This window comes from Leuciscus leuciscus, assembly GCF_965113295.1.
Source record: "Leuciscus leuciscus genome assembly, chromosome: 3".
Lineage (NCBI taxonomy): Eukaryota > Metazoa > Chordata > Actinopteri > Cypriniformes > Leuciscidae > Leuciscus > Leuciscus leuciscus.
Window position 1 is genome coordinate 49,031,162 of NC_138727.1, and position 27,251 is coordinate 49,058,412.

The following is a 27,251-nucleotide window of genomic DNA, read 5'->3' on the forward strand; positions in this document are numbered from 1 at the left end:
TGTATACTGAATGAGAAAGGTTGAGGCTTCAGTTAGTATGAACAATCAAGGCTCTACACATCAAATCAAATAAAAAATAATTTCCAGCATTGCAAGTTGGATGATGGAGACGTGGTAAATTGTTTCTAAGCTGCCCTCTCTCTCTCTCTCTCTCTCTCTCTCTCTCTAACGTTAATGACTGACTAATTCCAGGAAATGCTGGACTCAAATGGAGGTAATATTAATATAAACAGATTACAACAGCACAGTGAGTTAATGGAAACTTCCTCCCACAATGGCAATCACATTAAAGTTTTATGAGCACTGAGTAGCCTACAAACTGACAGAGTAAAATATAACCATGCATTTAGTGTGCACATCACCCAAAAGAACTGAAAGCCTGGGACTCGACTCAGCTGTGATGAAATCATGATTTAGTCATAGAAAAATCTAGCAATGTATGAGCACACTTAAAGGAATCATTCAGCCTTATAAAGTCACACTAGAATATGATAAAGCGGCTTATAATCTGCATAGCCTATGGCATTTTCCATGAACGGGCTAGTTATTCAATTTGAATATATACAATTAACATAATAAAAGAGAAGTATAAAGTTTTAGACACATCAAATAAAATAAAATAAATTATTTTCATTTTTAACAACCAAACGCATTATATTCCATTCATTCCTGTTATTTTTCCCTACTACATAAAATGTAACATTGCTTAAACTGTGACACACAGAAAGTGACATAATTTTAGATTAGTCCCGGTTTAATATGTTCGTGGATTCAGTCTGTCTGCTGACCTGCCAACATTTGCTTTAAGATTAACAGTGCAAACAAGTAGAAAAGTTATTTTGCTAAACTGGTAATGTTGCTTTCTCACCTTTATTGTCATGGAAAATGGGGGTTGATCATCATGTAGTCAGCCAAAGATAGCCCTGCCTACACAGTTAGTGCCACTGTTATCTTGCCTATAATTTTATGACTAGACTGCTGTTGTCATGGACCGCACCCTCTCGCTCTCTCACTCATAGTCATCCATATTCTGCCGTTCGTTCTCTAAAAGAGGAAGCAACACAACCGCACGTTTCACACCGCATACAGGTACGAGCATACATTTTTACATCAACTAAGAGTGATGTTATTCAGCTTTGTATAGCGTGTGGCTTTTATTATAGATATAGGGAAATTAGTAGAACAAGAGTAGAATGTTACAAAGATAAAGAAACGTTTGCAATTCCTCATCTTCATGTATTCTCATTCCCAGGTCTTTGATCATGGAGAAAGAATACAACCCCCCTCCTTATTACGGTCCTCAGCCGACCCAGACAGGCGAATACAACCCTGGACCGCAGGCAGCCTACCCTCCTCAAACAGGTCAGATCATCTTCACTAACAAGAGGATTACAGACCAGAACGAAATATAACGCTTTACAATAAGGTTCCAGTTGCTATGTTGGTTAATGCAACTAACAAACAATGAGCAATATATTTTTACAGTACTTATTCATCTTTTTCAACATTAGTTAATAAACATAGAACTGTTCGTTGTTGGTTCATGTTAGCTCAGGTCCATTAAATAATATGAACAGACACACCTGTTTATTTGAATAATGTATTAGTAAATCTTGATATGAACAATAGCTAAGATTAATAAATGCTTTAGAAGAATTGTTTGTTCTTGTTAACTAACGCAGTTAACTAATAATAACATATGGAACCTAGTTGTAACAACTTACAGTAGGAGAATGTATTAATAATAGATAGAAAAAGATCCAAAAACTTGTAACAAATAACAAAAATAAAAGTTGTAAGTAAAACAAAGATTATTGTATTTGGAGTATGTTTTACAAGAAAATACTATTTCAGGCTCTACTTCAGTTCAGTGAATTTTTTATTATTTCAAACTAAATCTTACACCAAATTGTTTTCAGTGTTTCTGTTGAAGAAAGTGCACCATTAATATCTGTTTTATGGATGGGTTATCAGGAAATCATGCACTGTGCAAAGGTCACATCAGTGACGTCAGATGTGTGTTAAAGGACATCACCTGTAAAACATACAGACTTTGGGTGGTGGTATAGTTTGAGCTTCACGATTACAGAGGACCTCAAGAAACATGTATGAAACTTTTACAAGATGTTGTCCTCTATTAAGTAATGGCCTGGTAGATTATATTACTAATGGATGGATACTGTTGTTGTGGATGGGAATGGAACATCTCTGACAGTGAAAGCCTGAAAAAAAGAAGAAAGATAATTGCTATGTTCTCCAAACACAGAAACACTGGGTTTCAGGACCTGTCCATCTGGGAAAGCCGCCACTCACAGAATATTGAATTTCAGTTTTTACCAGCAATGTGTGTCCACCCAAGACAATATAGCATGTCATTGATCCTGGAAACAAATAAATCAACAACTGAACAATTGAAACCCTAGTAATGTTTTAAATGGGACTAATATTTTTTTAAAATCTGATCGAGAAGATACACATATTCAAGTGTTTACATGCTTATTTTTTCCTCTTAATCTGATTATTTCAGATCTACCCCTTTTAATCATAATTTCACTCCGATCAAGCTCAGTTGAGTCGATTGAGGTGTTTACATGAAGGCTTTTCATTCTGGTTGAGCCATCAATTCAATTACTAACAGATTATTTGGGTGCATGTTAACATGGATAGTGTTTTCTTTGATTTGCTCACTTGTTTAATTGGATCATTTGAGATGAACTGGCTTCCCAGACAGCAACATGTTGTTGGCCCAGATCCGGCCCACATCTGGTACACATGGAATCCACACGTACCAGATGTGGGCCGGTTCTGTGCAGTGGGTTTCAGTGTTTCTAACTGGTGTTTTGACCCTTTTACAGGTCCACACGCTGCACCTTACCAACCACCTCAATATGGGTTCGGGGCTCCACCCACCAACGTCCAGCCCATGATGGTTCCTGTCGGTGAGTGTTCAGAACCCAAGACCAATCATATCTCATGTTTTATTCATTTCATGAGTGATAAACACTAATGTAGCATGATGAGGATAAACCATATAAATCGGAGGGAACTGATAATGCCTGCAAACCTCTGCAAGATTTCCTCTGAATCAGAAAGCCGCCATTTACCTAATTCCTCTTTATTCCCTGAACTTTGCACGTTTTGATGTGATTAGAGGTGTGAAGTACTTAATTATTACTTTGAAGAATTTGTACTTTACTTGAGTACTATTGAAACTGAATACTTGTACTCTTGCACTTATTACATTACAGTGAACGCCCTGGACAAACAATATTGGCATAAATCCTTATTTTGTTTTAATGATGTTTCAACCAATTTTTATTTTATTTTTTATTTTTTTATTTTTTTGCAGTGAAATACTAGAACTGTTTAGAAAATGTATTTTTAATTGCTGTGTACTATCTTTAATTGCTTATCATTAATTCCACTAACCAGGCATCACAGCAGAAAGGACATGTGTGATTGTGATGTGTATATACTTATGTAACCAAAAAGAAAATCATTGATAATAATTCCAAGTTACTTTAATGGATTTACTCTGAAAAATAAGATTTATGCTGATATTGTCTAAAACCCTACCTTGAAATATAGGGTGTTTCCTTATGTTTGGAGGACACTATACATGCTTAATTAATAAATATAAAAATCTTCAAAATACATATTTTGCGTGTCACCCAGACTTAATTAATTACTCTTGCAGACGTATAATATATATACTCCACCATTCAAAAAATACTCTTTTTTTTTTTTTTTTTTAAGAAATGATTTATATTTAGCAAGGATGCATTAAATTGATTCAAATGAAAAGACATATGTAATGTTACAAAAGATTTATATTCCAAATAAATGCTAGTCTTTAGAATTTTCTGTTTATCAAATTGTCTTGAAAAAGAGTTTCCACAAAAATATGAAGCAAATATGAAGTTTTCAACATTGGTAACAAAAATGTACGGTACTTTGTTATTCTTCTAGTTATTTACCTATAGGCGCTTCTTTCTTTAGGAGACAATAACTCTCCTATTTTGCATTTATCTGCACTTTGATCATTGAAACTTTACAGAGCTTTCACATTCACAGCTCTATTACACACTATGAAAGGGAATATCCTAAGGGCACTTTAAACATCTGCAAAAGGATATATATATATATATATATACTGTATATGCAATATTTAGGGGCCAAGCACCGAAGGTGCGGGCACCTATTGTATCTGTTCCCGTTCTTATTATTATTATTATTATTATTATTATTATTATTATTATTATTCTTCTTCCACTCTGGGAGTCTATGGCAGCCCATAGAACCGATTGCGGGAAAGTTGTAATGGTTTGACATTCTGATAGAGGACAGTCCCAACATTAAATACACCAATTTTGGTGTGTCTAAGTCATTCCCTCTAGCGCCACCACCTGTCCAAAATGTCACTTTTGTTTTGCTAATAACTTTTGAACCGTAAGGCCAATCAACAAAATTCTTATTTCCTCTGATTCCTGAGCTCATGCCGATTCGATTGCACCCTATGTCGTCATTTTCCGTCATAGAAACATGGCCGCCATTTTGAATTATTCTCAAAACCTACTTTTTCGAACTCGTCCTAGACGGTTTGTCCGATTTGCACGAAAATTGAACCAGATCATCTTCAGGCAGTGCTGACAAAAAGTTATTAAAATCTAGTTGATTTGTCAAACCGTTTTCAATAAACGCTCGAACAAATTTTACGTAGCGCTTGCGAAAACAGTCGTAAGGCTGTATCTTCGCAACGCTTTATCGTATTCAGACCAAACTTGGTACATGTCATCACAAGCATGACCTGAGGCTACATGCTGCGTTTCGGCGCAGCGCCACCTACTGGTCCAGAGATATGAAAAATGGCTATTTTTGCTTATAACTTCTGAACAGTTTGTCCAAAAATCATAAAATTGGTCTTGTTAGATTCAGGGCAAAATGCCAAGTCGACTGATATCCAATTTTACCATATCGGCCATTTTGACTGTCGGCCATTTTTAATTTTGTGCTAAAATGCTGTATTTTAAGAACGCATGAACGGATTGTTACGAAACTTGGTATGGGTCATCAGCACGATGTCCTGAAGGAGCCTGAGAAGTTTCGAAACAGCGCCACCTAGTGGTTAATCTTTTTATTCAAATGCTTATAACTTTGGGTGTGGTCGACTTATTTTCACGAGACTCATCTAATTAGACTCCTGAATCCTTGCCGAGTCCTAAGATACCAAACATGCTAGGTTTCGCCTTACGGTTTGTGTAGCGTTGTGATTTAGCGCTTAAAAAACATTTGGCTATATCTGCGAAACCGCTAGTCTGATCGAGACGAAACCACCGTCAGAAGTTTGGAAACATAGGTCGATAGCTAAACGCCAATGCCCAAATGCGAAAATATTGATAGTAAGGGGTAGTAAAATCCAATCAAAGTCATGTGTCAGTCATTTTTTACGTGTTTTTTCATATAAATGTCTATAACTCCGAAGCGAATTGAGATATTTTCACCAAAATTGACACACATATGTATGGGCTCACTCTGAGGACACATAAAAAAAATGGTGTGACTGAGCCTCTTGGTGGCGCTATAATAGAACAAAACATGAAATTCCCATTGACTTCAATACAGTTTTGTGAAATAAAATGCTATACTAAACAAATGCATTGGTGTTATTTAATGAAACTCAAAGCGCCTTCAGCACCATTTCCTGAAAGTACCCAACATATTTCAAGACAGCGCCACCTAGTGGTCAAAAGTTATAACAAAACTTCTAAAAATGCTAATAACTTTTGAATAAATCTGCCTATTGAAATGCCACTGGTATTAATAGATTCCTTGGGTCAAGCCGAGAACATAGAAACCAAGTTTTCCTTATTTGGCCTAACTTCCTGTCCGCCATCTTGATTTTCATTCAAAACATACATTTTCGAACTCCTCCTACACCGTTTGTCCGATTTTCACCAAAATCGAATCGTATCATCTCCAGACCGTGCCGACTAAAAATTATCGATTTTGTCTCGATTGACGAAACCGTTTTCGTATAGCGCAGCAGCAAAGTTGAGGCATGATGCTAAAAACATTATTCAGGCTTTATCTCTGCAATGCCTTGACATATTGACACCAAACTTTGTATGTGTCATTGTCACTTCACTCTGACCACATCACATCAGTTTTGTAACTGCGCCACCTATTGGTAGAAAGTGATAATGCATTACATCATATTTTTATTTACTCTTTCTATGAATTTTCAGGCATTTTGCCTAAAATCCTCTTTAATGTCTTTAATTGCTCATTGTTGCAGTTGGTCTGACACTTTCAGCAATGTTGGCATGTCTTGTCATCTGATTGTGCTTGGCCCCGCTAAATGCTGCTTGCAGCTTTAATTTATATTTGTTCTGCATGTCATAGATGTATTTGTACATGTGCAGTTACGCAGCCGGCGGTTATGAGTCTCACTGATGTCCCGGGCCGTATTATCTGCCCTCACTGCATGACGGAGGTCCTCACGGAAATCGAATATTTAAATGGGTTGCTCACCTGGTTAATCTGCGGAGTTCTTACGCTCTTTGTGTAAGTATGCTAACTGTACAAGCTTTAGAGCGTTTACCCTGCTTGAATTTACAGACTGCTGATTTAGAGATTGTCTGTTGTGATTTTCAGGTGCTGGTTCTGTTGTTGCATTCCCTTCTGTATGGACTCGTGCAAGGATGTGAAACACACCTGTCCAAACTGCAAAAACATCATTCGCATTTACAAACGAATTCAATGAGTGATCGAAGCTGTGTCATTTGTATGCTTCATATGGGAGTTTAACATTTTAAGATTTGTGAAATCCTGTAGAACAGATGCATTATTAATTACAATCTCACAGATGTGTAGATCAAAAGTTATGACAGAAATATCTAATAACTGAATTACACTTATTCTGGAGGGAAATTGCAAACTTCCCATTGGGCCTTTTTTTAATAATATAATAATATGTGTATATATATGTGCATGAATAAAATAAGTTCTATTTTAGCTCTATTTGCAGTGAAAAATCACTTGTTTTACACGCACACACCTGAAGCTCCAGGTGTACTTCCCCTCAACAACTGAAACATATCCTTAGAGTTAAATCAACACTGCTCTGTACATATTGTCCCAATCTACAAAGTGTTAAAGAAACACTGCGGCAGATTTGCTGTCAAAGAGATAATCAGGTGATTAATTGAGTGATGATTACGCATTAGTGATGAACACCTGTTGTTAACAAGCAGAATAACTGAAGGAAAGCGGAACAAGAACAGAAAAAAAGAGAAGAGACAAGAGGAAACAAGAACTACAACTGACTTTAGATGAAATCAACTGAAGATGTTTCAGATGTTGACCTGTTTCTGAATATTTTGATGATTGTCACCATTGTTGAGGTTTGTATAATGTGTGTTTATGTGTCTCAATGATTATGTTTGTTTATTTTCAGTGTTAATGTATTACAGTGGTTAATCACAACAGCGGCTTCTGTTTAATATATTTTTTTTTTACGGTTCAGTAATACCTCGACCTCAATATTATTGAGTCAATAAACAAATAAAAAAAACTCACTTTGTGACATTCTTTTAAATGTCATACAAACAGGAAACTCCCGCTTGTGTGCATTGCTAAAAAGAGAGATACAAAAAGCACAAGGCATTTTGTGAAACACTATTGCAAACGCTGAAAAAGAATTAAAAAAGTCAAGGGTCAATAGACCAAGTAAAACAAACACCAATCACCATAATGGTGACTTCAAATGAAATATTTGTTAATATTTCAACTAATTCCTCTGTTAATTGTCAATGAGAGCTTTTTTATAGATGTATGACAGTAATAAAGCCAAACTTTATATTCTAACCGTATAGTCATACTATATATTCAAAATAACAGAGAAAAATTAAAGGCCAGTAGTAACTAATTTGGCTTATCTATCAGGCACAAACTCTTTAGAGAGATGTCATGTCCGCCTCTCTTGGACATGACCCAAACAAGTCACTGAGGATCATTCAGATTTATTTGATGCCTCATGCTCATTTTTTATTTATTTATTTATTTTTAACTTTAAACCGACTGTCAGATCTAAAAAACTTAAACAAAGGGAAAAAAAATGGGCAGGACAGTTCCAGTTTATGTGCTTATGAGTGCTTTATATGATTCTTTTTTATTTAAATGATCTGTGCAGTGACGCAGGTGGTGGTGCTGCCACTGAGTCTATCCAATGTCCTGGGACAGATTAAAAATGTCCTCACTGCCAGCAGCAGAATGTCACAGAGACCAGATACTTTACATCAACGGCCTGCTTACCTGGGCCATCTGTGGCTTTTCATTTACAACGCATCGTTTTCAAACTTAAGAGTAATTTACTTTCAGATTTGAGAAAACACTGCTTAAACCCCAAAACAAAGATATGTTTTAATGTGCTTCCTTGCTTAAACATTAGATGGCATACTAGCTTCAAACCAGCAACATTACCTGTCCTCATTGCCTGGAGGAACATCTCAATGGTTGCTCAATCTGCGCTCCATTATTGTACTTCACTTACAAAAAGATTTATTAGACTCTATAGAAACATCATTGCAGCCGTTTGACTAAAATATTCATATCATGGTCCTTTATGATAGCAGAATAAAACACCAAACCCACAAAGACAACAAAAATGCATTATTCATAAACTCTCTTACTTCTGAATTCAACACAAAAGTTGGGTTTGTATTGCATACACCCACGTTCCTATTGGAAGCATTTAAGAGAATATTAATTTTGACAGTCTGAGACTGAGATTAGCTGACCGACATAAGCCGAACTATTTTGCATCATATGATGAGAAACTTCTGAAAACGCATTTGCATGAGCCTTCATACCTGTGATTCAGCTCCACCCCTTATATCGGCCCTATCCGTGCTTATTCTCACAGTCTCATCACTATCCCAGTGTCTTCATTGGAAAGAGCATCAGAATTTCCACAGCGCTCCGTCGACTGCAGAAACACACAGGTATGTGTCATATTTTGAGTATAGCAATTTTAGATTTAAAAAGAAGGGGATCATATTCTTTAATTTGGATTATCTGTGATCCACAGTCACACTCAAAAACTAATAAACTTAATGTGATGCATATTTGACAGTCATAGATTAATGAAACTTAAGATTCCTGTAATTATACTAATAAACAGAATGTGTTTTAAATACTTAGTAGCAAGGTTTTTATTATCATCATCAATAAATCCATTTTGTTTAATTAATTTGAACTAATTGAATATTGCTTGTTCCACAGCTAGCCATATTATGCTCATACGTTTAACTGCACAATTTAGGTCTTTTTTGAGTGTACAGTGATGATCGGATACAAATAATTGTCATATGAAAACCTGAGATAAAGATAACAGCATTATTAAAGCATGATTGTGCTGTGCGCTATAACGAAAGATGAACTTATTTACAGATGATATGTGTAAAAACAGGTCAATCTTGTCAATGTCAAAAGTGGCCTTATTTACCTGCGTATTCATTGCCATCTGTCCACTGACATATGTTGCAGTGTTTAATGCATGTCAGTAATTATTGGCAGCAACCATTAAAGCCCTCACTTTTAGAATATTAAAGTTTAAAAATGTGAAATGTTTGGCACAGATTCTCTCACTTTTACCAAACACATATTCAGTTGATTTAAACATGAACTCCTGGGGGGTATTCCAAAAAAACAGGTTATGTGACATACCCAAGTATGTTCAAGGGTAAGCAGAAAACCTCCACTTTCAGTTCCAAAAATGCAAGTAATTTTTAGGGTATACGCAGCCATAGCGACTTTCTCTCTGAATATTACCTGCTCCAGTTGCAAGAACAGACCGTCATTTAGTTTTATCAGTTCTTCTTTTTATATTATAATTAGCATCATACAAACAATATAGTTCTTATTCACAGTGATTAAAGATTATTAAACGAAAAGATTGAAAAATGATTGCACAACCACCAAATAGGTGGCGATATGCTCTAAGTATGTAAATCGCCATTAAAAATAAGAAGAAAGAAGTAGTATTGCATGCTTTTTCTTAGCGTCCATTTACATTGTGACTCGTTGATTCGTCGCTCTGTTGAGAATATCTTTTGTGTTAACCGTGAATATGCTATGGCTTGGCTGAACTTACTCCCGGATGCGCTTTTGAAAACAGTTTGGAAACAAGTTTTGGGTTAATCAACCGAGAGTTCAGGGTATATGTGAGGGTAAGTTAACCTTGCTTTCTGGAATACCCCCCTGGCAGATAATATGTTGGCACAGATCAGATCTCATTGGACAAAGTGTCACGTATTGGTGTGGTAGTAAAACACGCACTACAGAAGACAATTATATTAACACTCTTAAATAGCGAAACCAAAATACGCAGGAGATCGTAGGAGATTCACAGGAGGATGACCCACACAACTCAAAGAGGAGAACTGACAACTGACTTAAAGCCACACAGCCTGAAATCAACTGCAAATAAAATAAGACACACCCTGGATATACCCTCATTAACTACTCCCTACATTAGTTCACTAATATAGTCCACTTGAGAGAGTGAATAAAAATAAGTGAGTGAGCAGAATCACTGAAGAACAGAGAAACAAGAACAGAAAAAAAGAGACTACAACTGACTGTGTAAAACCAGTTTACAAACCAGTTTAACATAATTTCTTTCATACATGTACAAAAGGTCTTGTTAAAAAATTAACAGAGGTTTAGAAGTTGATGTTTTATTGAAAATAATCAAGCTTATAGTCACCATTATGATGATTAGTATTCACTTTATTTGGTCTCTTGAACCTTGACTCTTTTAAGTTAGTTTTTCTCAGGCTGTGATGATGCTATTATCATCCTGGACTTGTCTGATTCACTGATCTCTTCCTGTGTCTAATATTTGATTTTATGGGTATTTAAATAAAAAAATGATTGATTATAGTATCTCTGAGGTTCTACAGAATGAGATCCAGCAGTGTTTCAGTAATCAGTTATTTTGAAGGATACTGAAATCATACAGTGCGTAAAACAAAACTCCTGCATGAACTACACCAGGGATGGGCAAACTCGGTCCTGGAGGGCCACAGCTCTGCAGAGTTTAACTCCAACCCTAATCAAACACACCTGAACCAGCTAATCAATGTCTGCAGGATTACTAGAAAGCTACAGGCAGGAGAGTTTATCAGGGTTGGAGCTAAACTCTGCAGGACAGTGGCCCTCCAGGACCGACTTTGCCCATACCTGATCTAGACTCACACAGACATCAACAATCAACACATGAATCTCAAAAATAGTGACAATCAAAAGTTTCATGTTGCAATGCATGCTGGGTACAAAACAGCTGATTTTTATATATATCTGTGTGTATAAAGCCCCATACACACCGCCAGCAACACGTAGCGACAAAGCGACATGATCCCATTCATTTTAATGGAGCACTGGCGACACAAGTGACAGTCACCATTGGCGACAGAATGTGGGCATGACAAGCGACACGAGACATGCAACAAAAGTTCAGAAAAGTCAACTTTATGCAGATGAGAAGCGAATTTCATGAGCAACAACCAATACCCATAAGCGACTTCACAGTACAGAGACTAGCGACATACAGCGACAAAGTCGCTGGCGGTGTGAACGGGGCTTAAATGAGACTGTAGCTCTGTTTGTCTTTTTGTATGATGTGTTTTAAAAAATCCTTCATTATAACTGATTGCTGTTGGAATTCTTGATGTAGTTTCAAGTAATGTCAAATTTAAGTCTGCTAATAATGTAACACTTTTGATAAGGGATTAAACATTAGATGAGATCAGTGAATCAAGAGACTATATGATGATTATGTCATCATCAATATAACTATCAGCATTCATCATCTTTTTTTTTTTTTGACGTAACAAATGTAGCTTGCAAAAACACAGTAAAATCAGTCAGAGAAAAAAAAACTATTTAAAAAAGTCAAGGGTCAAGAACTCAACTAAAGCAAACATAATGGTAACTTCAAACCAAACATTTTCAATTAAACATCAAAATCTAAACATCTGTTAATTCTCAATAAGAACTTCCGAAGACGTATGACAGAAATAAGTCAAACTGGTTAGTAATAAGTGTAATAATGTGTAATGGCTGGAAATTAGTTGTAGTTCTTGTGTTTTCTGCTCGTCTCTTCTCTTTTTTATGTTCTTGTTTCTCGTCCCTTCAGGCATTCTGCTTGTTAACAGCAGGTATTTATCATTAATGCTCAACAATCACTTACATATTCAATTAATTAGTTAATTGCAACACTGCGTCAGTAGGCGAAAAAACTTTTTTTTTCTAAATGTCGACAAAAAACGATTGCGAAATTACGGCGTTTCCATTAACCGATGTTATGCGACTAAAACGCAATTTTTTCCTCTCGCGATAAGTCATTACAAAAATCATGGCGACAGATGTTGGTAGATTTACGTATATCCCAGCCACTGCACTGCCCATTATTATTAATCAAAGGAGATGTATGTGTTATCCAAGCATTAATGGTAAGGAAAGACCCTTATACTTGGAGCGGCTGGTGTTTCTGGGTGTTTCTCCCTCATATCTGCTTAAAGGTCTTGATTGTGCCATTTATTTGAGGTTTAGAATCCAGTATTCCTGTAATTCTTTTGTCCGGTAAAGAACTCTGTCTCGTATTCTGTCCAAACATACCGCGTCATCTACGTCAGTTGACCTGTAAATGCGCAAAAACTGTTTGTTTTGACAGTTTTGAGAAACCATTGCAGTTTTGAAATATATTTCTTTTTCGAATTGCCTGAAAAACCACCTCATACGAGCGTAAAAACATTTTTGCGATAAATGGGAGTTTTTGCGAAATTTACGAGTTTCCATTGGGCGTATTTTCAATTCGCAATTTTAATTTGCACAATTTGAAGGGTAATGGAAATGGCTAATGTTACTTTTACTCTTTATCATGTGGACACTACAGGATTTTCCCATGGGGTTAAAAGCGTTAAAGGTGTAGGATAAAAAACACACACCCACAAATTGTATTTTAACAGTAATAGAAACATTACCAAAGAAGACCATGAAACATTGAAAATATACTGCATATTGCTTTATTTAACAGCCAGTGACTGTGTAGTTGCTGATCCAGTGAAAATCTTTTTCTTTAAAATATTTTTAAGTGGACTCAAAAGAAATAAGTTCACAGTAATAATATGCTCACATTATTAGCGCATTATAAATATTAGTTTATAAATGTCATGGCAGTTGGTCAATTTAAGGCAGTCGATTTCTGCAAATGAAATGAGTTAACTCGAATTTTCATTTAGTGCATGGTATCTTTACAGTAGCATACCATAAATGACAGTAAAGAACTGTACAATTAACAGTAAAATACTGGTTACAGTGTTGCCAGTATTTTACCATTAATTTACAGTGTTTACAGTGTGTAGAACTCACATCATTGAATCACTTATGTTTTTCTCATTCACAGATCGCTGATAATGGAATTAGAACTAGATCCCCCTCCATATCCTGGACCGCCATTGGACGGGTTTATCATTCCCTACCCAATGCAGCCGGTTGTCAATCTTCCTCAACCAGTGGGCACACAAGGGATGCCCATGTCCCCTGTCACTCAGACTGCGCCTGCCCCGGGTGAGCAGTAAAGCCCTAGAGTACCCAGACTCTGCAATCAAATACTAGAAGCTTTCAGCAAGCACAATATGCATCTGTATAGAATAGTATGTTAGCGGTTTATGATCATATTATTTTTAATTCCCAGGGGTCCAGCCCAACATTCCCTCTCAGACGCCGCAGGATGTCAGTGTTTCTCAACCGGTGGATAGCGAACCAAAAAAGGGTCGCGACCCAAAAAAGAAACAAAAGAAAAAAGGTAATTCTAAATGTTTTTCTGATGCGAAACTTTTATTTTGAAAGCTGCCCCGATAGTAAGCAATTAATGTTGAAAACATATTTAAATTTCATCATTGAATCAATGTTACAATGTGATGTTGGTTCCACATCATGCTTGCACTCTCAGAAAATTGAACACACCAACTACAATTGACTTAAAGCCACACGGCCTGAAATAAACTGCCATTCAACTGAAATCAACTGCAAATAAAATGTATTAAGGAGAAAAAAAACCTTTAGACACACACAAATACCAAATGGGAATAAACTGAACATCACAAAACAGGCTACAAGAAGTCACGAAAAAAGCTAATAAGTTAAATAATAAGACCATTCAGCTCCATAATTTATTCATGCCACAATGCATGCTGGGTGTTTAGCATGCATTGTTGTGGCATGAAACTTTTGATTGTCACCATTTTTTAGATTCATATGCTGATTCTTGATGTCTGAATGTTGCAGTACCTCTAAATGATTTATGCACTAGATGTTTTTAAAAATTCTTCAAAATAATTGATTACCAAATCACCGCTGGATCTCGTATTGTGAGATCACATAAATACTATAATCAACAAATATCAAATTAAAAGACCCACAAAATCAAAGATTAGAGACATGATGAGATCAGAGGATCAGACAAGTCCATGATGATTAGGGATTAATCACAACAGCCAAAACACCTGAGGATCTTTCTCTTGGCTTTTTCTCACCAGAACAAATGCTTTACAAACTCACTGTCACAACAGCCGAAGAAAAACTACTGTTATAAATTCAAGGGTCAAGAGCCCAACTAAAGCAAAACTTTATTGTTTTTAAATAAAACATCAACATCTAAACCTCTGTTAATTCTCAACAAGAGATTCTGTACATGTATAAAAATAAATAATGTCAAACTGGTTTGTAAACTGGTTTCACACTTAGTTTGGCTGGAAGTCAGTTGTATTTCTTGTGTTTCTGCTCATCTCTTCTCTTTTCTCTTTCTCTTTCTCTTTCAGGGATTCTGCTTATAAGGTGTTCATCAGTGTCTGAATTCACTCATTTCTTTTCATTCAGTCTCTCAAGTGGACTATATTAGTGAAATAATGTAGGCAATAGTGAATGAGGGTATAGGGTGTGATTTGGAACACATAGCCTATATTATTGTTTTAGTGGAAAATGGCGTGTTACTGTCAGAATTTGGCCGTTTTATTTTTATTTATTTTACAGCAAGGTTTTACAGTGAGCCAAAGCATGATTTATTTATTTTACCTTAAAAACAAAAACAATGAAAACGCGATATTGTACTGCCATTTGGAGATCAGTTTTTTTTTTTGCAGCTTCAGTGGAGAAACAAGACGTGCCCATGTCCCCCGTCACTCAGACTGTGACTGCCTCGGGTGAGAAGTAAAGCCCTAGATTACCCAAACTCTGCATTCAGCAAGCACAACATGCATCTGTATATGTTAGAGGTTTATGATCAAATTATTATTTTTAATTCCCAGGGGTCCAGCCCAATATTCCCTCTCAGACGCCGCAGGATGTCAGTGTTTCTCAACCGGTGGATCGCGAACCAAAAAAGAAACAACGGAAAAAAGGTAATTCTAAATGTTTTTCTCATGCAAAACTTTTATTTTGAAATCTGCCCCGATAGCAGGCAATTTATGTTGAAAACATATTTAAATTTCATCATTGAATCAAAGTTACAATGTGATGTTGGGTTCCACATCATGCTTGCACTCTCAGAAAATAGAACACACCAACTACAATTGACTTAAAGGTGCTCTAAGCGATGTCATGCGTTTTTTAGGCTGAAACATTTTTTGTCACATACAGCAATCTCCTCACTATCCGCTAGCTGCCTGTCCCCTGAACACACTGTAAAAAAATACATCCAGGCTCCACAAACAGCAATAAAAACAAACTGGGCCAACCTGCACCACGAAACATAACAAACAGTGTTCCAGCCAATAACCGACAAGAATGATTTGGGGGTGTGGGGTTAGTGTGCGTGCACATGAAGGGGGGTGTGGGGAGTGGAGGAGAGAGAAGCATGAAGAGGGAAGTTAGCTAGAGGAGAGATGTCCTAGACAACGTTAACAACTAACGTTAAAAATGTATATTCTTGAGAATTTTGATATGGCCGACACACGACCAAAGAGACGAAGTTCCGATGAACAAATAACAAAGAATAGGGAAAAGGAGAAGGAACGCGCGAAGTCCCAAATTTACATCGGAAAAGCGCTCAAAAGGTGTCGAGAACTCAGCCGGCAGAAAGGCTTCCAATCCGACATTCATGTGGCTCTGTTTTTGCTGGACAGGGGGGTAAATCCAGTTTGGTTTTTCTAAATGGTTCATGACTGTTTCAGGAAGCACGGAAGGGAGGGGGAGGGGAGGGGAGGGGAGGGGAGGGGAGGGGAGGGGACGGGATGAGGAGGAGGGAGGGTTGAGCTAGCCTTCGTTTTGTTTAACAATAATTTGAACAATGAAAGTGCCATATTGTACTGTTGAAGATCAGGTTTTTTTTGTTTTCCAGCAGCTTCAGTGGAGAAAGACGTGCCCATGTCCCCCGTCACTCAGACTGCGACTGCCCCGGGTGAGAAGTAAAGCCCTAGATTACCCAGACTCTGCATTCAGCAAGCACAATATGCATCTGTATAGAATAGTATGTTAGAGGTTTATGATCATATTATTATTTTTAATTCCCAGGGGTCCAGCCCAACATTCCCTCTCAGATGCCGCAGGATGTCAGTGTTTCTCAACCGGAGGGTCGCGAACCAAAAAAGAAACAACAGAAAAAAGGTAATTCTAAATGTTTTTCTGATGCGAAACTTTTATTTTGAAAGCTGCCCCGATAGCAAGCAATTAATGTTGAAAACATATTTGAATTTCATCATTGAATTAATGTTACAATGTGATGTTGGTTCCACATCATGATTAGCCTGGAAATCCAGACCTAAATCAGAAAGATTAATGGTCTGGCGTCCACTAATGAAAATCAGCCAGCTCGAGGGGCGGCACCAAGCATGCATTTGAAAATCTCACTGCACGCAATTGGATAACACTACGACCAATCACAACAATGAACCCCATACGCTTAGCTACCAGCGGAGCTAACTGGTAGATTATACTCTTATACTTAATCTCTTTTAAGTATAAGAGTATATACTGTACTTATACTACAGCTCAGATCGAGGGGCATATTTAATGAGCATCATTACTCAACACCAGAATAACTCGCTGAGCAAATTCAACTTGTGCTCTCGCGAGAACTCTGGATTACCAGGGTACATCATGCTTGCACTCTCAGAAAATCGAACACACCAACTACAATTGACTTAAAGCCACACGGCCTGAAATAAACTGCCATTCAACTGAAATCAACTGCAAATAAAATATATTACTAAGAAAAAACCTTTAGACACACACAGATACCAAATATTAGCATATGAATCTCAACAATGGTTACAATAAACAAAAAGGGAATAAACTGAACATCACAAAAAAGGCTACAAGAAGTCACAAAAAAAAGCTAATAAGCTAAATAGTAAGAGCATTCAGCTCCATAATTTATTCATGCCACAATGCATTCTGGGTGTTTAGCACGCATTTTGGCATGAATCTTGATGTCTGAATGTTGCAGTACCTCTAAATGATTTATGCACTAGATGTTTTTAAAAATTCTTCAAAATAACTGATTACCAAATCACCGCTGGATCTTGTTTTGTGAGATCACATAAATACTATAATCAACAAATATCAAATTAAAAGACCCACAAAATCAAAGATTAGAGACATGATGAGATCAGAGGATCAGACAAGTCCATGATGATTAGGGATTAATCACAACAGCCAAAAACAACTGAGGATCTTTCTCTTGGCTTTTTCTCACCAGAACAAATATGCTTTACAAACTCACTGTCACAACAGCCGAAGAAAAATTATAAAGTCAAGAGTCAGCAAACACAATATGCATCTGTATAGAATAGTAGCCTATGTTAGAGGTTTATGATCATATTATTTTTAATTCCCAGTGGTCCAGCCGCCGCAGGATGCCAGTGTTTCTCAACCGGTGAAAAAGAAACAACAGAAAAAAGGTAATTTTAAATGTTTTTCTGATGCAAAACTTTTATTTTGAAAGCTGTTGACACGTCTGTCGTGGGAAAGTTTTTACTGTATCGCTTCGTTTCTAAGCAATGACGGCATCCCGTGTCAATTAATAAGTCATGAAATTACCAAAAAAACATAAACAGTGTTCCAGCCAATAACCGACAAGAATGATTTGGGGGTGTGGGGTTAGTGTGCGTGCACATGAAGGGGGGGTGTGGGGAGTGGAGGAGAGAGAAGCATGAAGAGGGAAGTTAGCTAGAGGAGAGATGTCCTAGACAACGTTAACAACTAACGTTAAACATTTATATTCTTGAGAATTTTGATATGGGCGACACACGACCAAAGAGACAAAGTTCCGATGAACAAATAACAAAGAATAGGGAAAAGGAGAAGGAACGCGCGAAGTCCCGAATTTACATCGGAAAAGCGTTCAAAAGGTGTCGAGAACTCAGCCGGCAGAAAGGCTTCCAATCCGACATTCAGGTGGCTCTGTTTTTGCTGGACAGGGGGGTAAATCCAGTTTGGTTTTTCTAAATGGTTCATGACTGTTTCAGGAAGCATGGAAGGGAGGGGGAGGGGAGGGGAGGGGACGGGATGAGGAGGAGGGAGGGTTGAGCTAGCCTTCGTTTTGTTTAACAATAATTTGAACAATGAAAGCGCCATATTGTACTGTAAAAGACCCATAAAATCAAAGATTAGAGATATGATGAGATCAGAGGATCAGACAAGTCCATGATGATTAGGGATTAATCACAACAGCCAAAAACAACTGAGGATCTTTCTCTTGGCTTTTTCTCACCATAACAAATATGCTTTACAAACTCACTGTCACAACAGCCGAAGAAAAATTATAAAGTCAAGAGTCAGCAAACACAATATGCATCTGTATAGAATAGTAGCCTATGTTAGAGGTTTATGATCATATTATTTTTAATTCCCAGTGGTCCAGCCGCCGCAGGATGCCAGTGTTTCTCAACCGGTGAAAAAGAAACAACAGAAAAAAGGTAATTTTAAATGTTTTTCTGATGCAAAACTTTGATTTTGAAAGCTGTTGACACGTCTGTCGTGGGAAAGTTTTTACTGTATCGCTTCGTTTATAAGCAACGACGGCATCCCGTGTCAATTAATAAGTCATGAAATTACCAAAACAAGTGCAGATAAATTACGTAACTGGTTTGTCGTGTGTTCGCTGGGGAGGATTTGCATGCAGGTACAATGTTCAGTCTATTCATCAGGAGCAGTTTCCATATGTTGTAGGCCTATTAACGGTTCATTAGTATAGCGTATTTACCATGGTTATTGTAGTACACTGCATGAAAATCTAGACTAGTAAACTCCTGCCCAGCAAACACAGAATGTTGGCGCAACGTACCCAACCTTCTAACAACGTTTTAACAACATGGCCAAAAGGTTGCTATAACTACGTTGTGTGGTGAAGGTTGTTACAGCGTTGTCACAATGTTGGCATTAAACCACCGTTCAGGGCCTTTGCTTAAGGTTGTACCTAGGTTGTCTGGACAACCACTGGACAACATATGTACTCGTCACTGCCCTGAAGTGCGAAAATCAGCCTTTTGAATTTCAGCTGACCGGGCTGCGGAATTTTTTTTCCCAGGATGGTAGGGGAAGACTCATTCATTTCCGCGCGTAGATGTTTGCTCTCTGGAGATTAATACAAGTCGTAGCATCGCGCTAACTTTGGGGCTCCGGCTCCACACGTGAACTCATTAGGGAAGTCATCCCTGATTGGTCTTAACCCCAGTGACGGGTAAGTTTAGGGGCGGGGTTAGGGAGGTCATAAGACCCCCAGTGACGGGTGGGGTTAGGGGTGGGGTTAGGGGTAGGTCATCAGACCAATCAGGGATGACTTCCCTAATGAATATTCATGAGTCTTCCCCTACCATCCTGGGGAAAAAAATATCGTGACCGGGCCGTCTCTCATTCTTCATCAAGCAAGGATACGTGAGAATTGCGTTTAATTTACTTCAGCTAAATAAGATACGTAATTATTCAAACACAACCTACAACTTCCTTATCTGATGTGACATTTTTTTGAACATCATCTGGTCAGGTATGACAAATATTTAACTTTATGCCAAAACTATGAAGCCTAAATTACTTTAATGATGAGTAATTGATTTCAGCACTCATTGAACAGGCAGCGACGCGTTACTTGTTGCATGTTAATGTTTTTTACTTTTTTTTGGTTCTTTTTTTTTGGAAACGCACAGAGAAAATATTTTTTTTTGTAACTGCTCGCACACCTGTTTATATTTTCCTTTGATTTGTCGTCTCATTCGTTTCTTTGCCAGGTTTTCGCATGTTTGCTCATGCTAGTTAGTCCACTCCCTGTATAGTATAATATTTTTCACAAATGTATGACTTTTGGAAGTGCAATTTGATTACCATATGCAGTTTTAATAAAGTTGAATTAGCTAACCTTCTATGTCATTTTTACTCTTCAAAGTGTACACTTGCAGATGTTGATTATAATGAATTTGCTGTTAGGCCCATAAATAATAATAAGGATTAACAATATTTAAAAAGTATATAATTATATAACATATGACTAATTAAAAATTAACCACAAAACATAACATGCTACATGAGCGATATCTATAGACCTATCTAGCATAAAAAAAAAAAAATGTCAGAATGTTGTCTCTCAGTTGCTGAATGTCGCGCAACAACGTTGCTACAGCCCTGTCACGTCTTACAATTCTACGTTGTTACAATGTTGCGAGCACGTAGACAGCGACGTTGCCAAAGCAGAAATGCAATGTGCCACAGACGTTGCCACAACGTAAATGTGTTTGCTGGGTGTAGGCTATACACCACTGATTTCTGAAAGTATCCACAAACACTCTTCATCAGATATATCAAATTCCACCAGTCCGGATATTTCCGTAATGTTACCAATTCGGGCGTATGTTACTGAGGCATTCTACCGTGTCTACAGACATTTGCAGCCATGGCAAGTGAGTAATCCCCTCAAGGATATTGTCAGGGGACATTGTTCACACCTAAACCGGACAGCTATTGTACACTCCCAAAACCCTTAAGGTGAATGATTTGATTGGTTTTCTTTAAAATATATCCATCCCCAAAACTCTTACATGTAAGTGATTTGATTGGTTGCAGGCCAGGTTCACAACCTTCTGGACTTCTGTTACTGTTTATAATGAGCTGACCCAGTCTTGTGTGTAGGATACTGTGGAAAAGAGGAAACATTATGTGAGAAAAAAATACAGTATAAATATAGTTGACATTAAATATATTAATTTGACACAATATAGATAATCAGTCTTACCTGGTTTGTGCATGATGTTGAAGTGAATTCTCCTCAGAACTGTGCAGGATTACAGTGTTTCAGTCTGTATCTGTTGGTGCGTTTGAAATGACTCCTCGAGAAGGGGTGTGTGTGTGTGTTTCTGGGCTCATCTGATTTCTTATACATAGTATGGTTTATTAATATGATGTGTACTGAGTTTGGTCATTTAATATCACTGTCTTAGTACAGTAAGCCACATTAAGCCTTTTCTTATAATGGTTTTCTATGGGAGAAAAATGCTTAACGTGTAATTAAACGCGTTGCGTTCAATTTCTGGGCTCATCTGATTTTTTTATACATAGTATGGTATATAATTATGATGTGTACTGAGTTTGGTCTTTTAATATCACTGTCTAGTACAGTAAGCCACGTTAAGCGTTTTTCATGTTAAGCGTTTTAGAATGTCCCATGTGTGTGTGTCTCATTTATGGGAGACCAGGGCTGTTTGACACTTCTTTTTTCTTCTTCTTTTTTTACATAAAATATTTCTCAAGGGAGATATATTTTGAAAGTATGAGTGTTTATTTATAAGTAGTTTAATTATTCATATATACTGGAAATCTCAATTGAACTGGAATGTTCTCACATACCAAGTTACTTTAAAGACACAGAAGTTCTACAGCATTCCAAAACACTGTTGTCCTTTTCTAGAGAAGAGAAAAAATGAAAATGACATGACATACTTTTTTTGTCTGACTGTATTTTTCTCTTAAAAAAATACATAAATATGCACACATAATATTTACATTATTCATTTAGCCGATTGTACAACATAAGCACTTAATCCTAAAGAGAAAGAGAAGTGTTGTGACACAAAGCGCAGACTTCTGAAGGGGTTTAAATGGATTTATATGGACAAAGTGAAGAAATGTACATGTAAAAAGTTCCCTGCATTGCAATTTTGATGCATTTTGTTTTCCTGGCCAAAATTACTGTGTTTGCATTTATATTTTTTACATAACATAAAGAAATCTTGCTGGAAGAGGTTGATTTAATAATATGCCATGTGAGACAAAAAAATTAATAAACACACATAGACTTTTAAGTTTAATTAATTTAAAAATAATTAAGAACAAAAAAACAAAACAACAATGGGCTGCATGTCAATGTTTTATAAGATAAAACGTAATAATTATGATATAAAAATACATAATTATGACATACTAAATAACTATGACATCATTCAAAATTATAACAAAATTTTTAACTTTTGTCATAATTATGACTTTTTATGTAAAAATCTTGACTTTTGATCTCATAATTATGATTTACCAAAGCATGATTTATTTTCTTATATGACAAACATGTGCTTCTGATGTGACCTTAAAAAACAATGAAAACCTCATGTTGTGCCACCATTTGGAGATTATGGTTCCCTATCGATACGGCTCACTCGTATTGCGTTGAAATTTTTCTGCGAATACTGAAGCCTTGTTGAATCACGCAGTGAAACTGCACGAGCCAATGGAATTGCACAAATGGCGCTGAAGCACGGCAAAATGGCCAGGGCGACCCGTCTATATATAAGCGGGCATTTCGCCTTCAGCGACGGAGATCTTCTCCTCGCTGGACTCCGAGACAAAAGAGAAGAAGCCTTCTTGTGGTCGAACGAGCCTCGCAGCGGATCAAGCTGGTTCAGCGGCGCTCTGCACGCAAGCTGATGACCTGGCAGCAAACTCACTGATCTGCGCTCTGCACCCAAGCTGATTCAGCGCTCTCCACTTCGGCTATCCAGCAATTACTACAAAAGCAAAATTTTTACAAAAACTACAAGAGTTTTGATGTTTTAAATGTCATGGCCAGCTTAGTAGTTTTGGAACACCACTTGGGGCTAAACTGAACAGAGATTAAGGACACAGACAAGGCTGCTTTCCATAACTCCCCAGTCTCCTCTACCGACCTCTTTGGCCTCATGGTGGATGGTTTTGCAGAGGCTTCAGCTGCTTCAAGCAGCCAGAGAAGCATGCAGACTGAGCAGCCCATGAAGCCTTCATCTTTGACCGCTCAGTCCAAGCCAGAGCCTCAACAGCGTTCCCGCTTGCTAAGCGCTACCCCTTTTCTAAGCGCCAGGGCCCCTGTCCAAAGATAACGCTGGATCCTGAGCCACAGAAGCCGTCGAAAGACTTTCTGACTCAGACAGTGTTTCCCACTGAGCCACTCGTGCTGCTCTTAATCACAGACATAAAATACAGATACTTTGACTATTTCAGATACAGAAGTTCTTATTGAGAATTAACAGAGGTTTAGATGTTGTTATTTGGTTCATTTGAAGTCACCATTATTGTGATCAGTGTTACACACACCGACATCAAGATTTTGTATATAAATCACAACAACAGTGACAATCAAAACAAAAAAGCTTCATGCTGCAATGCATGATGGGTGGCTTTATAGTACAAAACTCATCCCTGATTCCAATGTTTTTTTTGTTTTGATTGTCACTGTTGTTGTGATTCAAATGCATTATCTTGCTATAAATGCCAAATATAAACACAAAATTAAAAACACAACATTGGATGCTCGTTTTGTGATTATTTTGTCATCATCAACAAGGAGCTGATAACACCTGATTTTGTCTTACAAACACACAGCTACAGCAGCCAAAAAAAAAAGCTAACACAAGAAGTACAGGGACCAACTAAAGCAAACACTGCCCACTACAATGGTGACTTCAAATAGAGGCCAAGTTGTCTAAAGGGGTGCGTGGTTTCTTTTATTTTCATGATTTTTGGACAAACACAGACTGTCTAATTTAATGCATCCTGAGAGTGTTTATTTGGTGCAGAACTAGTATAAATGAGACTTTAAATGACTTTGAAAATATGTCCAAAATGGAGGCTCCATGAACATCTATATCGGACATGCAGAACAGGTCAAAAAAAGACGTCATCAAAACTTTCATTCTGGCCCCCCAGTGGACGTCTTTTCAAAGTCCGACTTTTTGACAAAGACATTGAAAAGACGTCTTTTGAAAATAATTTTGCTTAGTGGGTAGCCTTGCTGCCTTCAGGACCCTTTTCCTCAAGAGTCTTAGGCCAGGGCCATAGAACGATTGCCGTTCTGCAATTATAGCGCAACATGCTAACAAGTATTGCGGAGCTGGCCATGCTATCATGCTGCACGACTCAGCATTAGTTGGTTCAGTCGAATTAGTCTGAGATCCTACGACAAAATGCCTGCTTATAAAGGTTTGTGCAGTTCCGCTGCTCAGCCATTGGCTTGTACAGTTCACTGTGTGATTAAATAACGATTCAGCATTCGAAAAAAAAAAATTTTCCCAAAGTGTCTAGCGAAGACACTTGTACCCATTATCTCAGGGAACCGAGGTTATGTTAATAAACCAAGTACGTTTTCTGTTTTCCAGCTTCAGTGGACACACAAGAGACCGCCATCACTGTCCAGCCTACTGCGTCTGCCCCGGGTGAGCAGTAAAGCCCGAGATTACTAGAAACTTTCAGCAAGCACAATATGCATTTGTATAGAATAGTATGTTAGAAGTTTATGATCATAATATTATTAATTTTCATCAGTATTATTGCTTTCTATGCATTTGTAGAAGAAGTAGTTATTACACCACGGATGACTGATGTCCCTGTGCAGTTGAAATGTCCTCACTGCCACAAGAAGGTCGTCACGGAGATGAAATTTATCAATGGCATGACGGTGTGGGTCGTCTGTATCAGTCTTGGCTTTTTAGGGTAAGGAATCGCATTCATCAGATTTCAAATTGATCACATTGATATGAGAAAAGAAACCACACTTTTTTTTTCAATCCAGGGTCTGGCCGTGTTGTTTGATTCCGCTCTTTGTGGATTCCTGCAAGGATGTAGAGCATGTCTGCCCAAGCTGCAAAAGCCTCCTCCATGTGCACAAACGCATGTAGCTTGTTCTGAAGCGGAGAAAATCTGGAAAAACCAAAAGAAAAACTTTGGAGTGTTTGAAATGGCAGCATCATTGCTGGACATACTGGACTTTCTGATTCAAAGAAAAACAACACCATGATTTGAAAGAATCTTATGGGTTTCTTTTTACTTCTTTATGCAAATACACATCTTGATATGATTTACTGTATTATTAATTAATGAATTAATACATTTACTATATTAATCTTGCAATTCAATGTAATAAGCTTGTGTTGTGCAAAAATGGCAGCAAGAAGTAAAATGTATATTTTGCTTATTTCCATGTCTGTTCATGCAATTCCAGCTTCTTTTTTTTTCAGTAACACAAAATTACAAGATTTTATTATTATTTTATCTGATAATATAGCATGCTATTTCAGATCAAATCTATATAATACGATATAGGGCTGTGCAATTAATTGAAATCGTAATCAAATCATGATGTGAGCATGCATGATTTCTAAATCACAGAAAGCAGGATTTTTCTGCCAGCCACCTCAGAGTGAAATCTGAATGCAGCTTGGCTCAATCATAGAGTTAGAACAAAGCAATTTTACCGTTGCTTGAGACATGGAAGAAAGCACAGAAACAGGGAATGTGAATTCAGGGCTGGATAAGGACCAAAAAAACATATTCTGTGGTTTGGGAATATTTTGTTGACAGGAGAGATGATGTATCACAGAAAAACAGAGTAGGGGTTATTCATTCAGAACACCTTTTGCTATTTTAAAAAACACGAGACTCAGGTCTAGAGATATGTTTTATTTTGTTTTGTTTTTAAGTTTAACTTCTTTTACCTTGCTCAATGCTAAAAAATGATGAACAGTACTTCCTGTAATGTTAAAGGACAAGTTCGGTATTTTACACTTAAAGCCCTGTTTTCAGATTGTTTCTGATGAAATACAATGGTTAAGATTGAAATTTGGACACATGCTGCTGGCCCGAGAATTTTCGGTTTCTGTGGTAGCACCCCCCCACCTCCACAATGGCTGCATAGGTGCACTGGAACAATCCTTCCTAAAACGCATTAAACTTACGTTTACAAAGACGTGAAACTCACCGAGTGGTCCAGGGGTGTTCACTGATATGCTCACACAAAAATCGCTGCAAAAGATGCTTTCCAACAGGTTTTATCATAGTTTTTGTCCAACTCCATTGACTTGTATAACTCCAAAAACTACGATAAAACCTGTTGTAAACGAAAGTTTAATGCGTTTTAGGAAGGATTGTTCCAGTGCACCTATGCAACCATTGTGGAGGTGGGGGGGTGCTACCACAGAAACCGAAAATTCTCGGGCCAGCAGCATTTGTCCAAATTTCAATCTTAACCATTGTATTTCATCAGAAACGATCTGAAAACAGGGCTTTAAGTGTAAAATACCGAACTTGTCCTTTAATCGAGTGTTTGTTGAATGTTATGTGGTCTTTAATAATGTTCTCAAAATGTTAGCACGAAAAAATGTTTTTATACATTGTTTGTAGAAGGTTTTTTAAATGTCCTTATAATGTTGGGAGAAAATGGTCATAGAACAACATTCTTGGAACATCCTTTAAACATTAGAAGGACAAATACAGCTAATAGGTCCTAACTCAACTTGCTCGTAATCACGTCATTTTCTATAGGGCGCAGCTGATTGGTTCCTGCTGTACCAGTAGCCAATGAGCTTGCATGCTCAACCTTCAAATACATGGGTAGCATTTGCCTTAGCAGTGCAGAGCGCTTTCAGAAACCCTCCACCTTCCCGAGCTCCACCTGTACAGATTTCTATTTCATGCGCCGCGGTGGAGTTCTATATCATGAGGTGCTGCAACTTCCTTCACTGATTCCTTTCAGGAGCTTCTGTCAAGTGCAATGTGTTCCCAGTTGTTTGATGTGATATGGAAATTCTTTAGAATGGTCATGATATTGTCCATGAAACGTTTTTTTTTTTTTTTTTTGCTCACCAGATGCTCGACTACCGTCCTTTCAGCTGGGAGTACAGGTTCTGTTTGGGGAGACATGTATTGGACAAGCGGATAGCATGGCCAACTATCAAAGTTGG

At 37.4% G+C, this 27,251-nt stretch overlaps 2 protein-coding genes and 1 long non-coding RNA gene across 3 annotated transcripts in view; 2 read left to right on the plus strand and 1 right to left on the minus strand.

Moving 5' to 3' along the window:
- Positions 1–27,251, minus strand: part of LOC309494974 — a 75,985-nt gene that overhangs the window by 47,709 nt on the left and 1,025 nt on the right. The window lies entirely within an intron of this gene.
- Positions 976–7,575, plus strand: LOC309494969 (lipopolysaccharide-induced tumor necrosis factor-alpha factor homolog). The gene is made up of 5 exons (XM_082164471.1): positions 976–1,089; positions 1,253–1,362; positions 2,856–2,939; positions 6,423–6,564; positions 6,655–7,575. The coding sequence occupies exons 2-5, from the start codon at positions 1,263–1,265 to the stop codon at positions 6,761–6,763; spliced, it is 435 nt and encodes a 144-aa protein (XP_082020597.1). The 5' UTR covers positions 976–1,089; positions 1,253–1,262; the 3' UTR covers positions 6,764–7,575.
- LOC309494966 (uncharacterized protein) lies at positions 8,836–25,266 on the plus strand. Its single transcript, XM_082164467.1, has 9 exons — positions 8,836–9,002; positions 13,469–13,632; positions 13,760–13,870; positions 16,403–16,462; positions 16,576–16,668; positions 18,918–18,980; positions 24,672–24,728; positions 24,864–25,005; positions 25,085–25,266. The coding sequence occupies exons 1-9, from the start codon at positions 8,857–8,859 to the stop codon at positions 25,188–25,190; spliced, it is 942 nt and encodes a 313-aa protein (XP_082020593.1). The 5' UTR covers positions 8,836–8,856; the 3' UTR covers positions 25,191–25,266.

Bases quoted from the DNA above. Each gene is read 5' to 3' on its own strand.
- LOC309494969 (XM_082164471.1), top strand. From the start codon at position 1,263: ATGGAGAAAGAATACAACCCCCCTCCTTATTACGGTCCTCAGCCGACC. The intron at 1,363-2,855 runs GTCAGATCATCT...ACCCTTTTACAG, and splicing joins AGCCTACCCTCCTCAAACAG to GTCCACACGCTGCACCTTAC. The intron at 2,940-6,422 runs GTGAGTGTTCAG...GTACATGTGCAG, and splicing joins GCCCATGATGGTTCCTGTCG to TTACGCAGCCGGCGGTTATG.
- LOC309494966 (XM_082164467.1), top strand. From the start codon at position 8,857: ATGAGCCTTCATACCTGTGATTCAGCTCCACCCCTTATATCGGCCCTA. The intron at 13,633-13,759 runs GTGAGCAGTAAA...TTTAATTCCCAG, and splicing joins TCAGACTGCGCCTGCCCCGG to GGGTCCAGCCCAACATTCCC. The intron at 16,463-16,575 runs GTGAGAAGTAAA...TTTAATTCCCAG, and splicing joins TCAGACTGCGACTGCCCCGG to GGGTCCAGCCCAACATTCCC.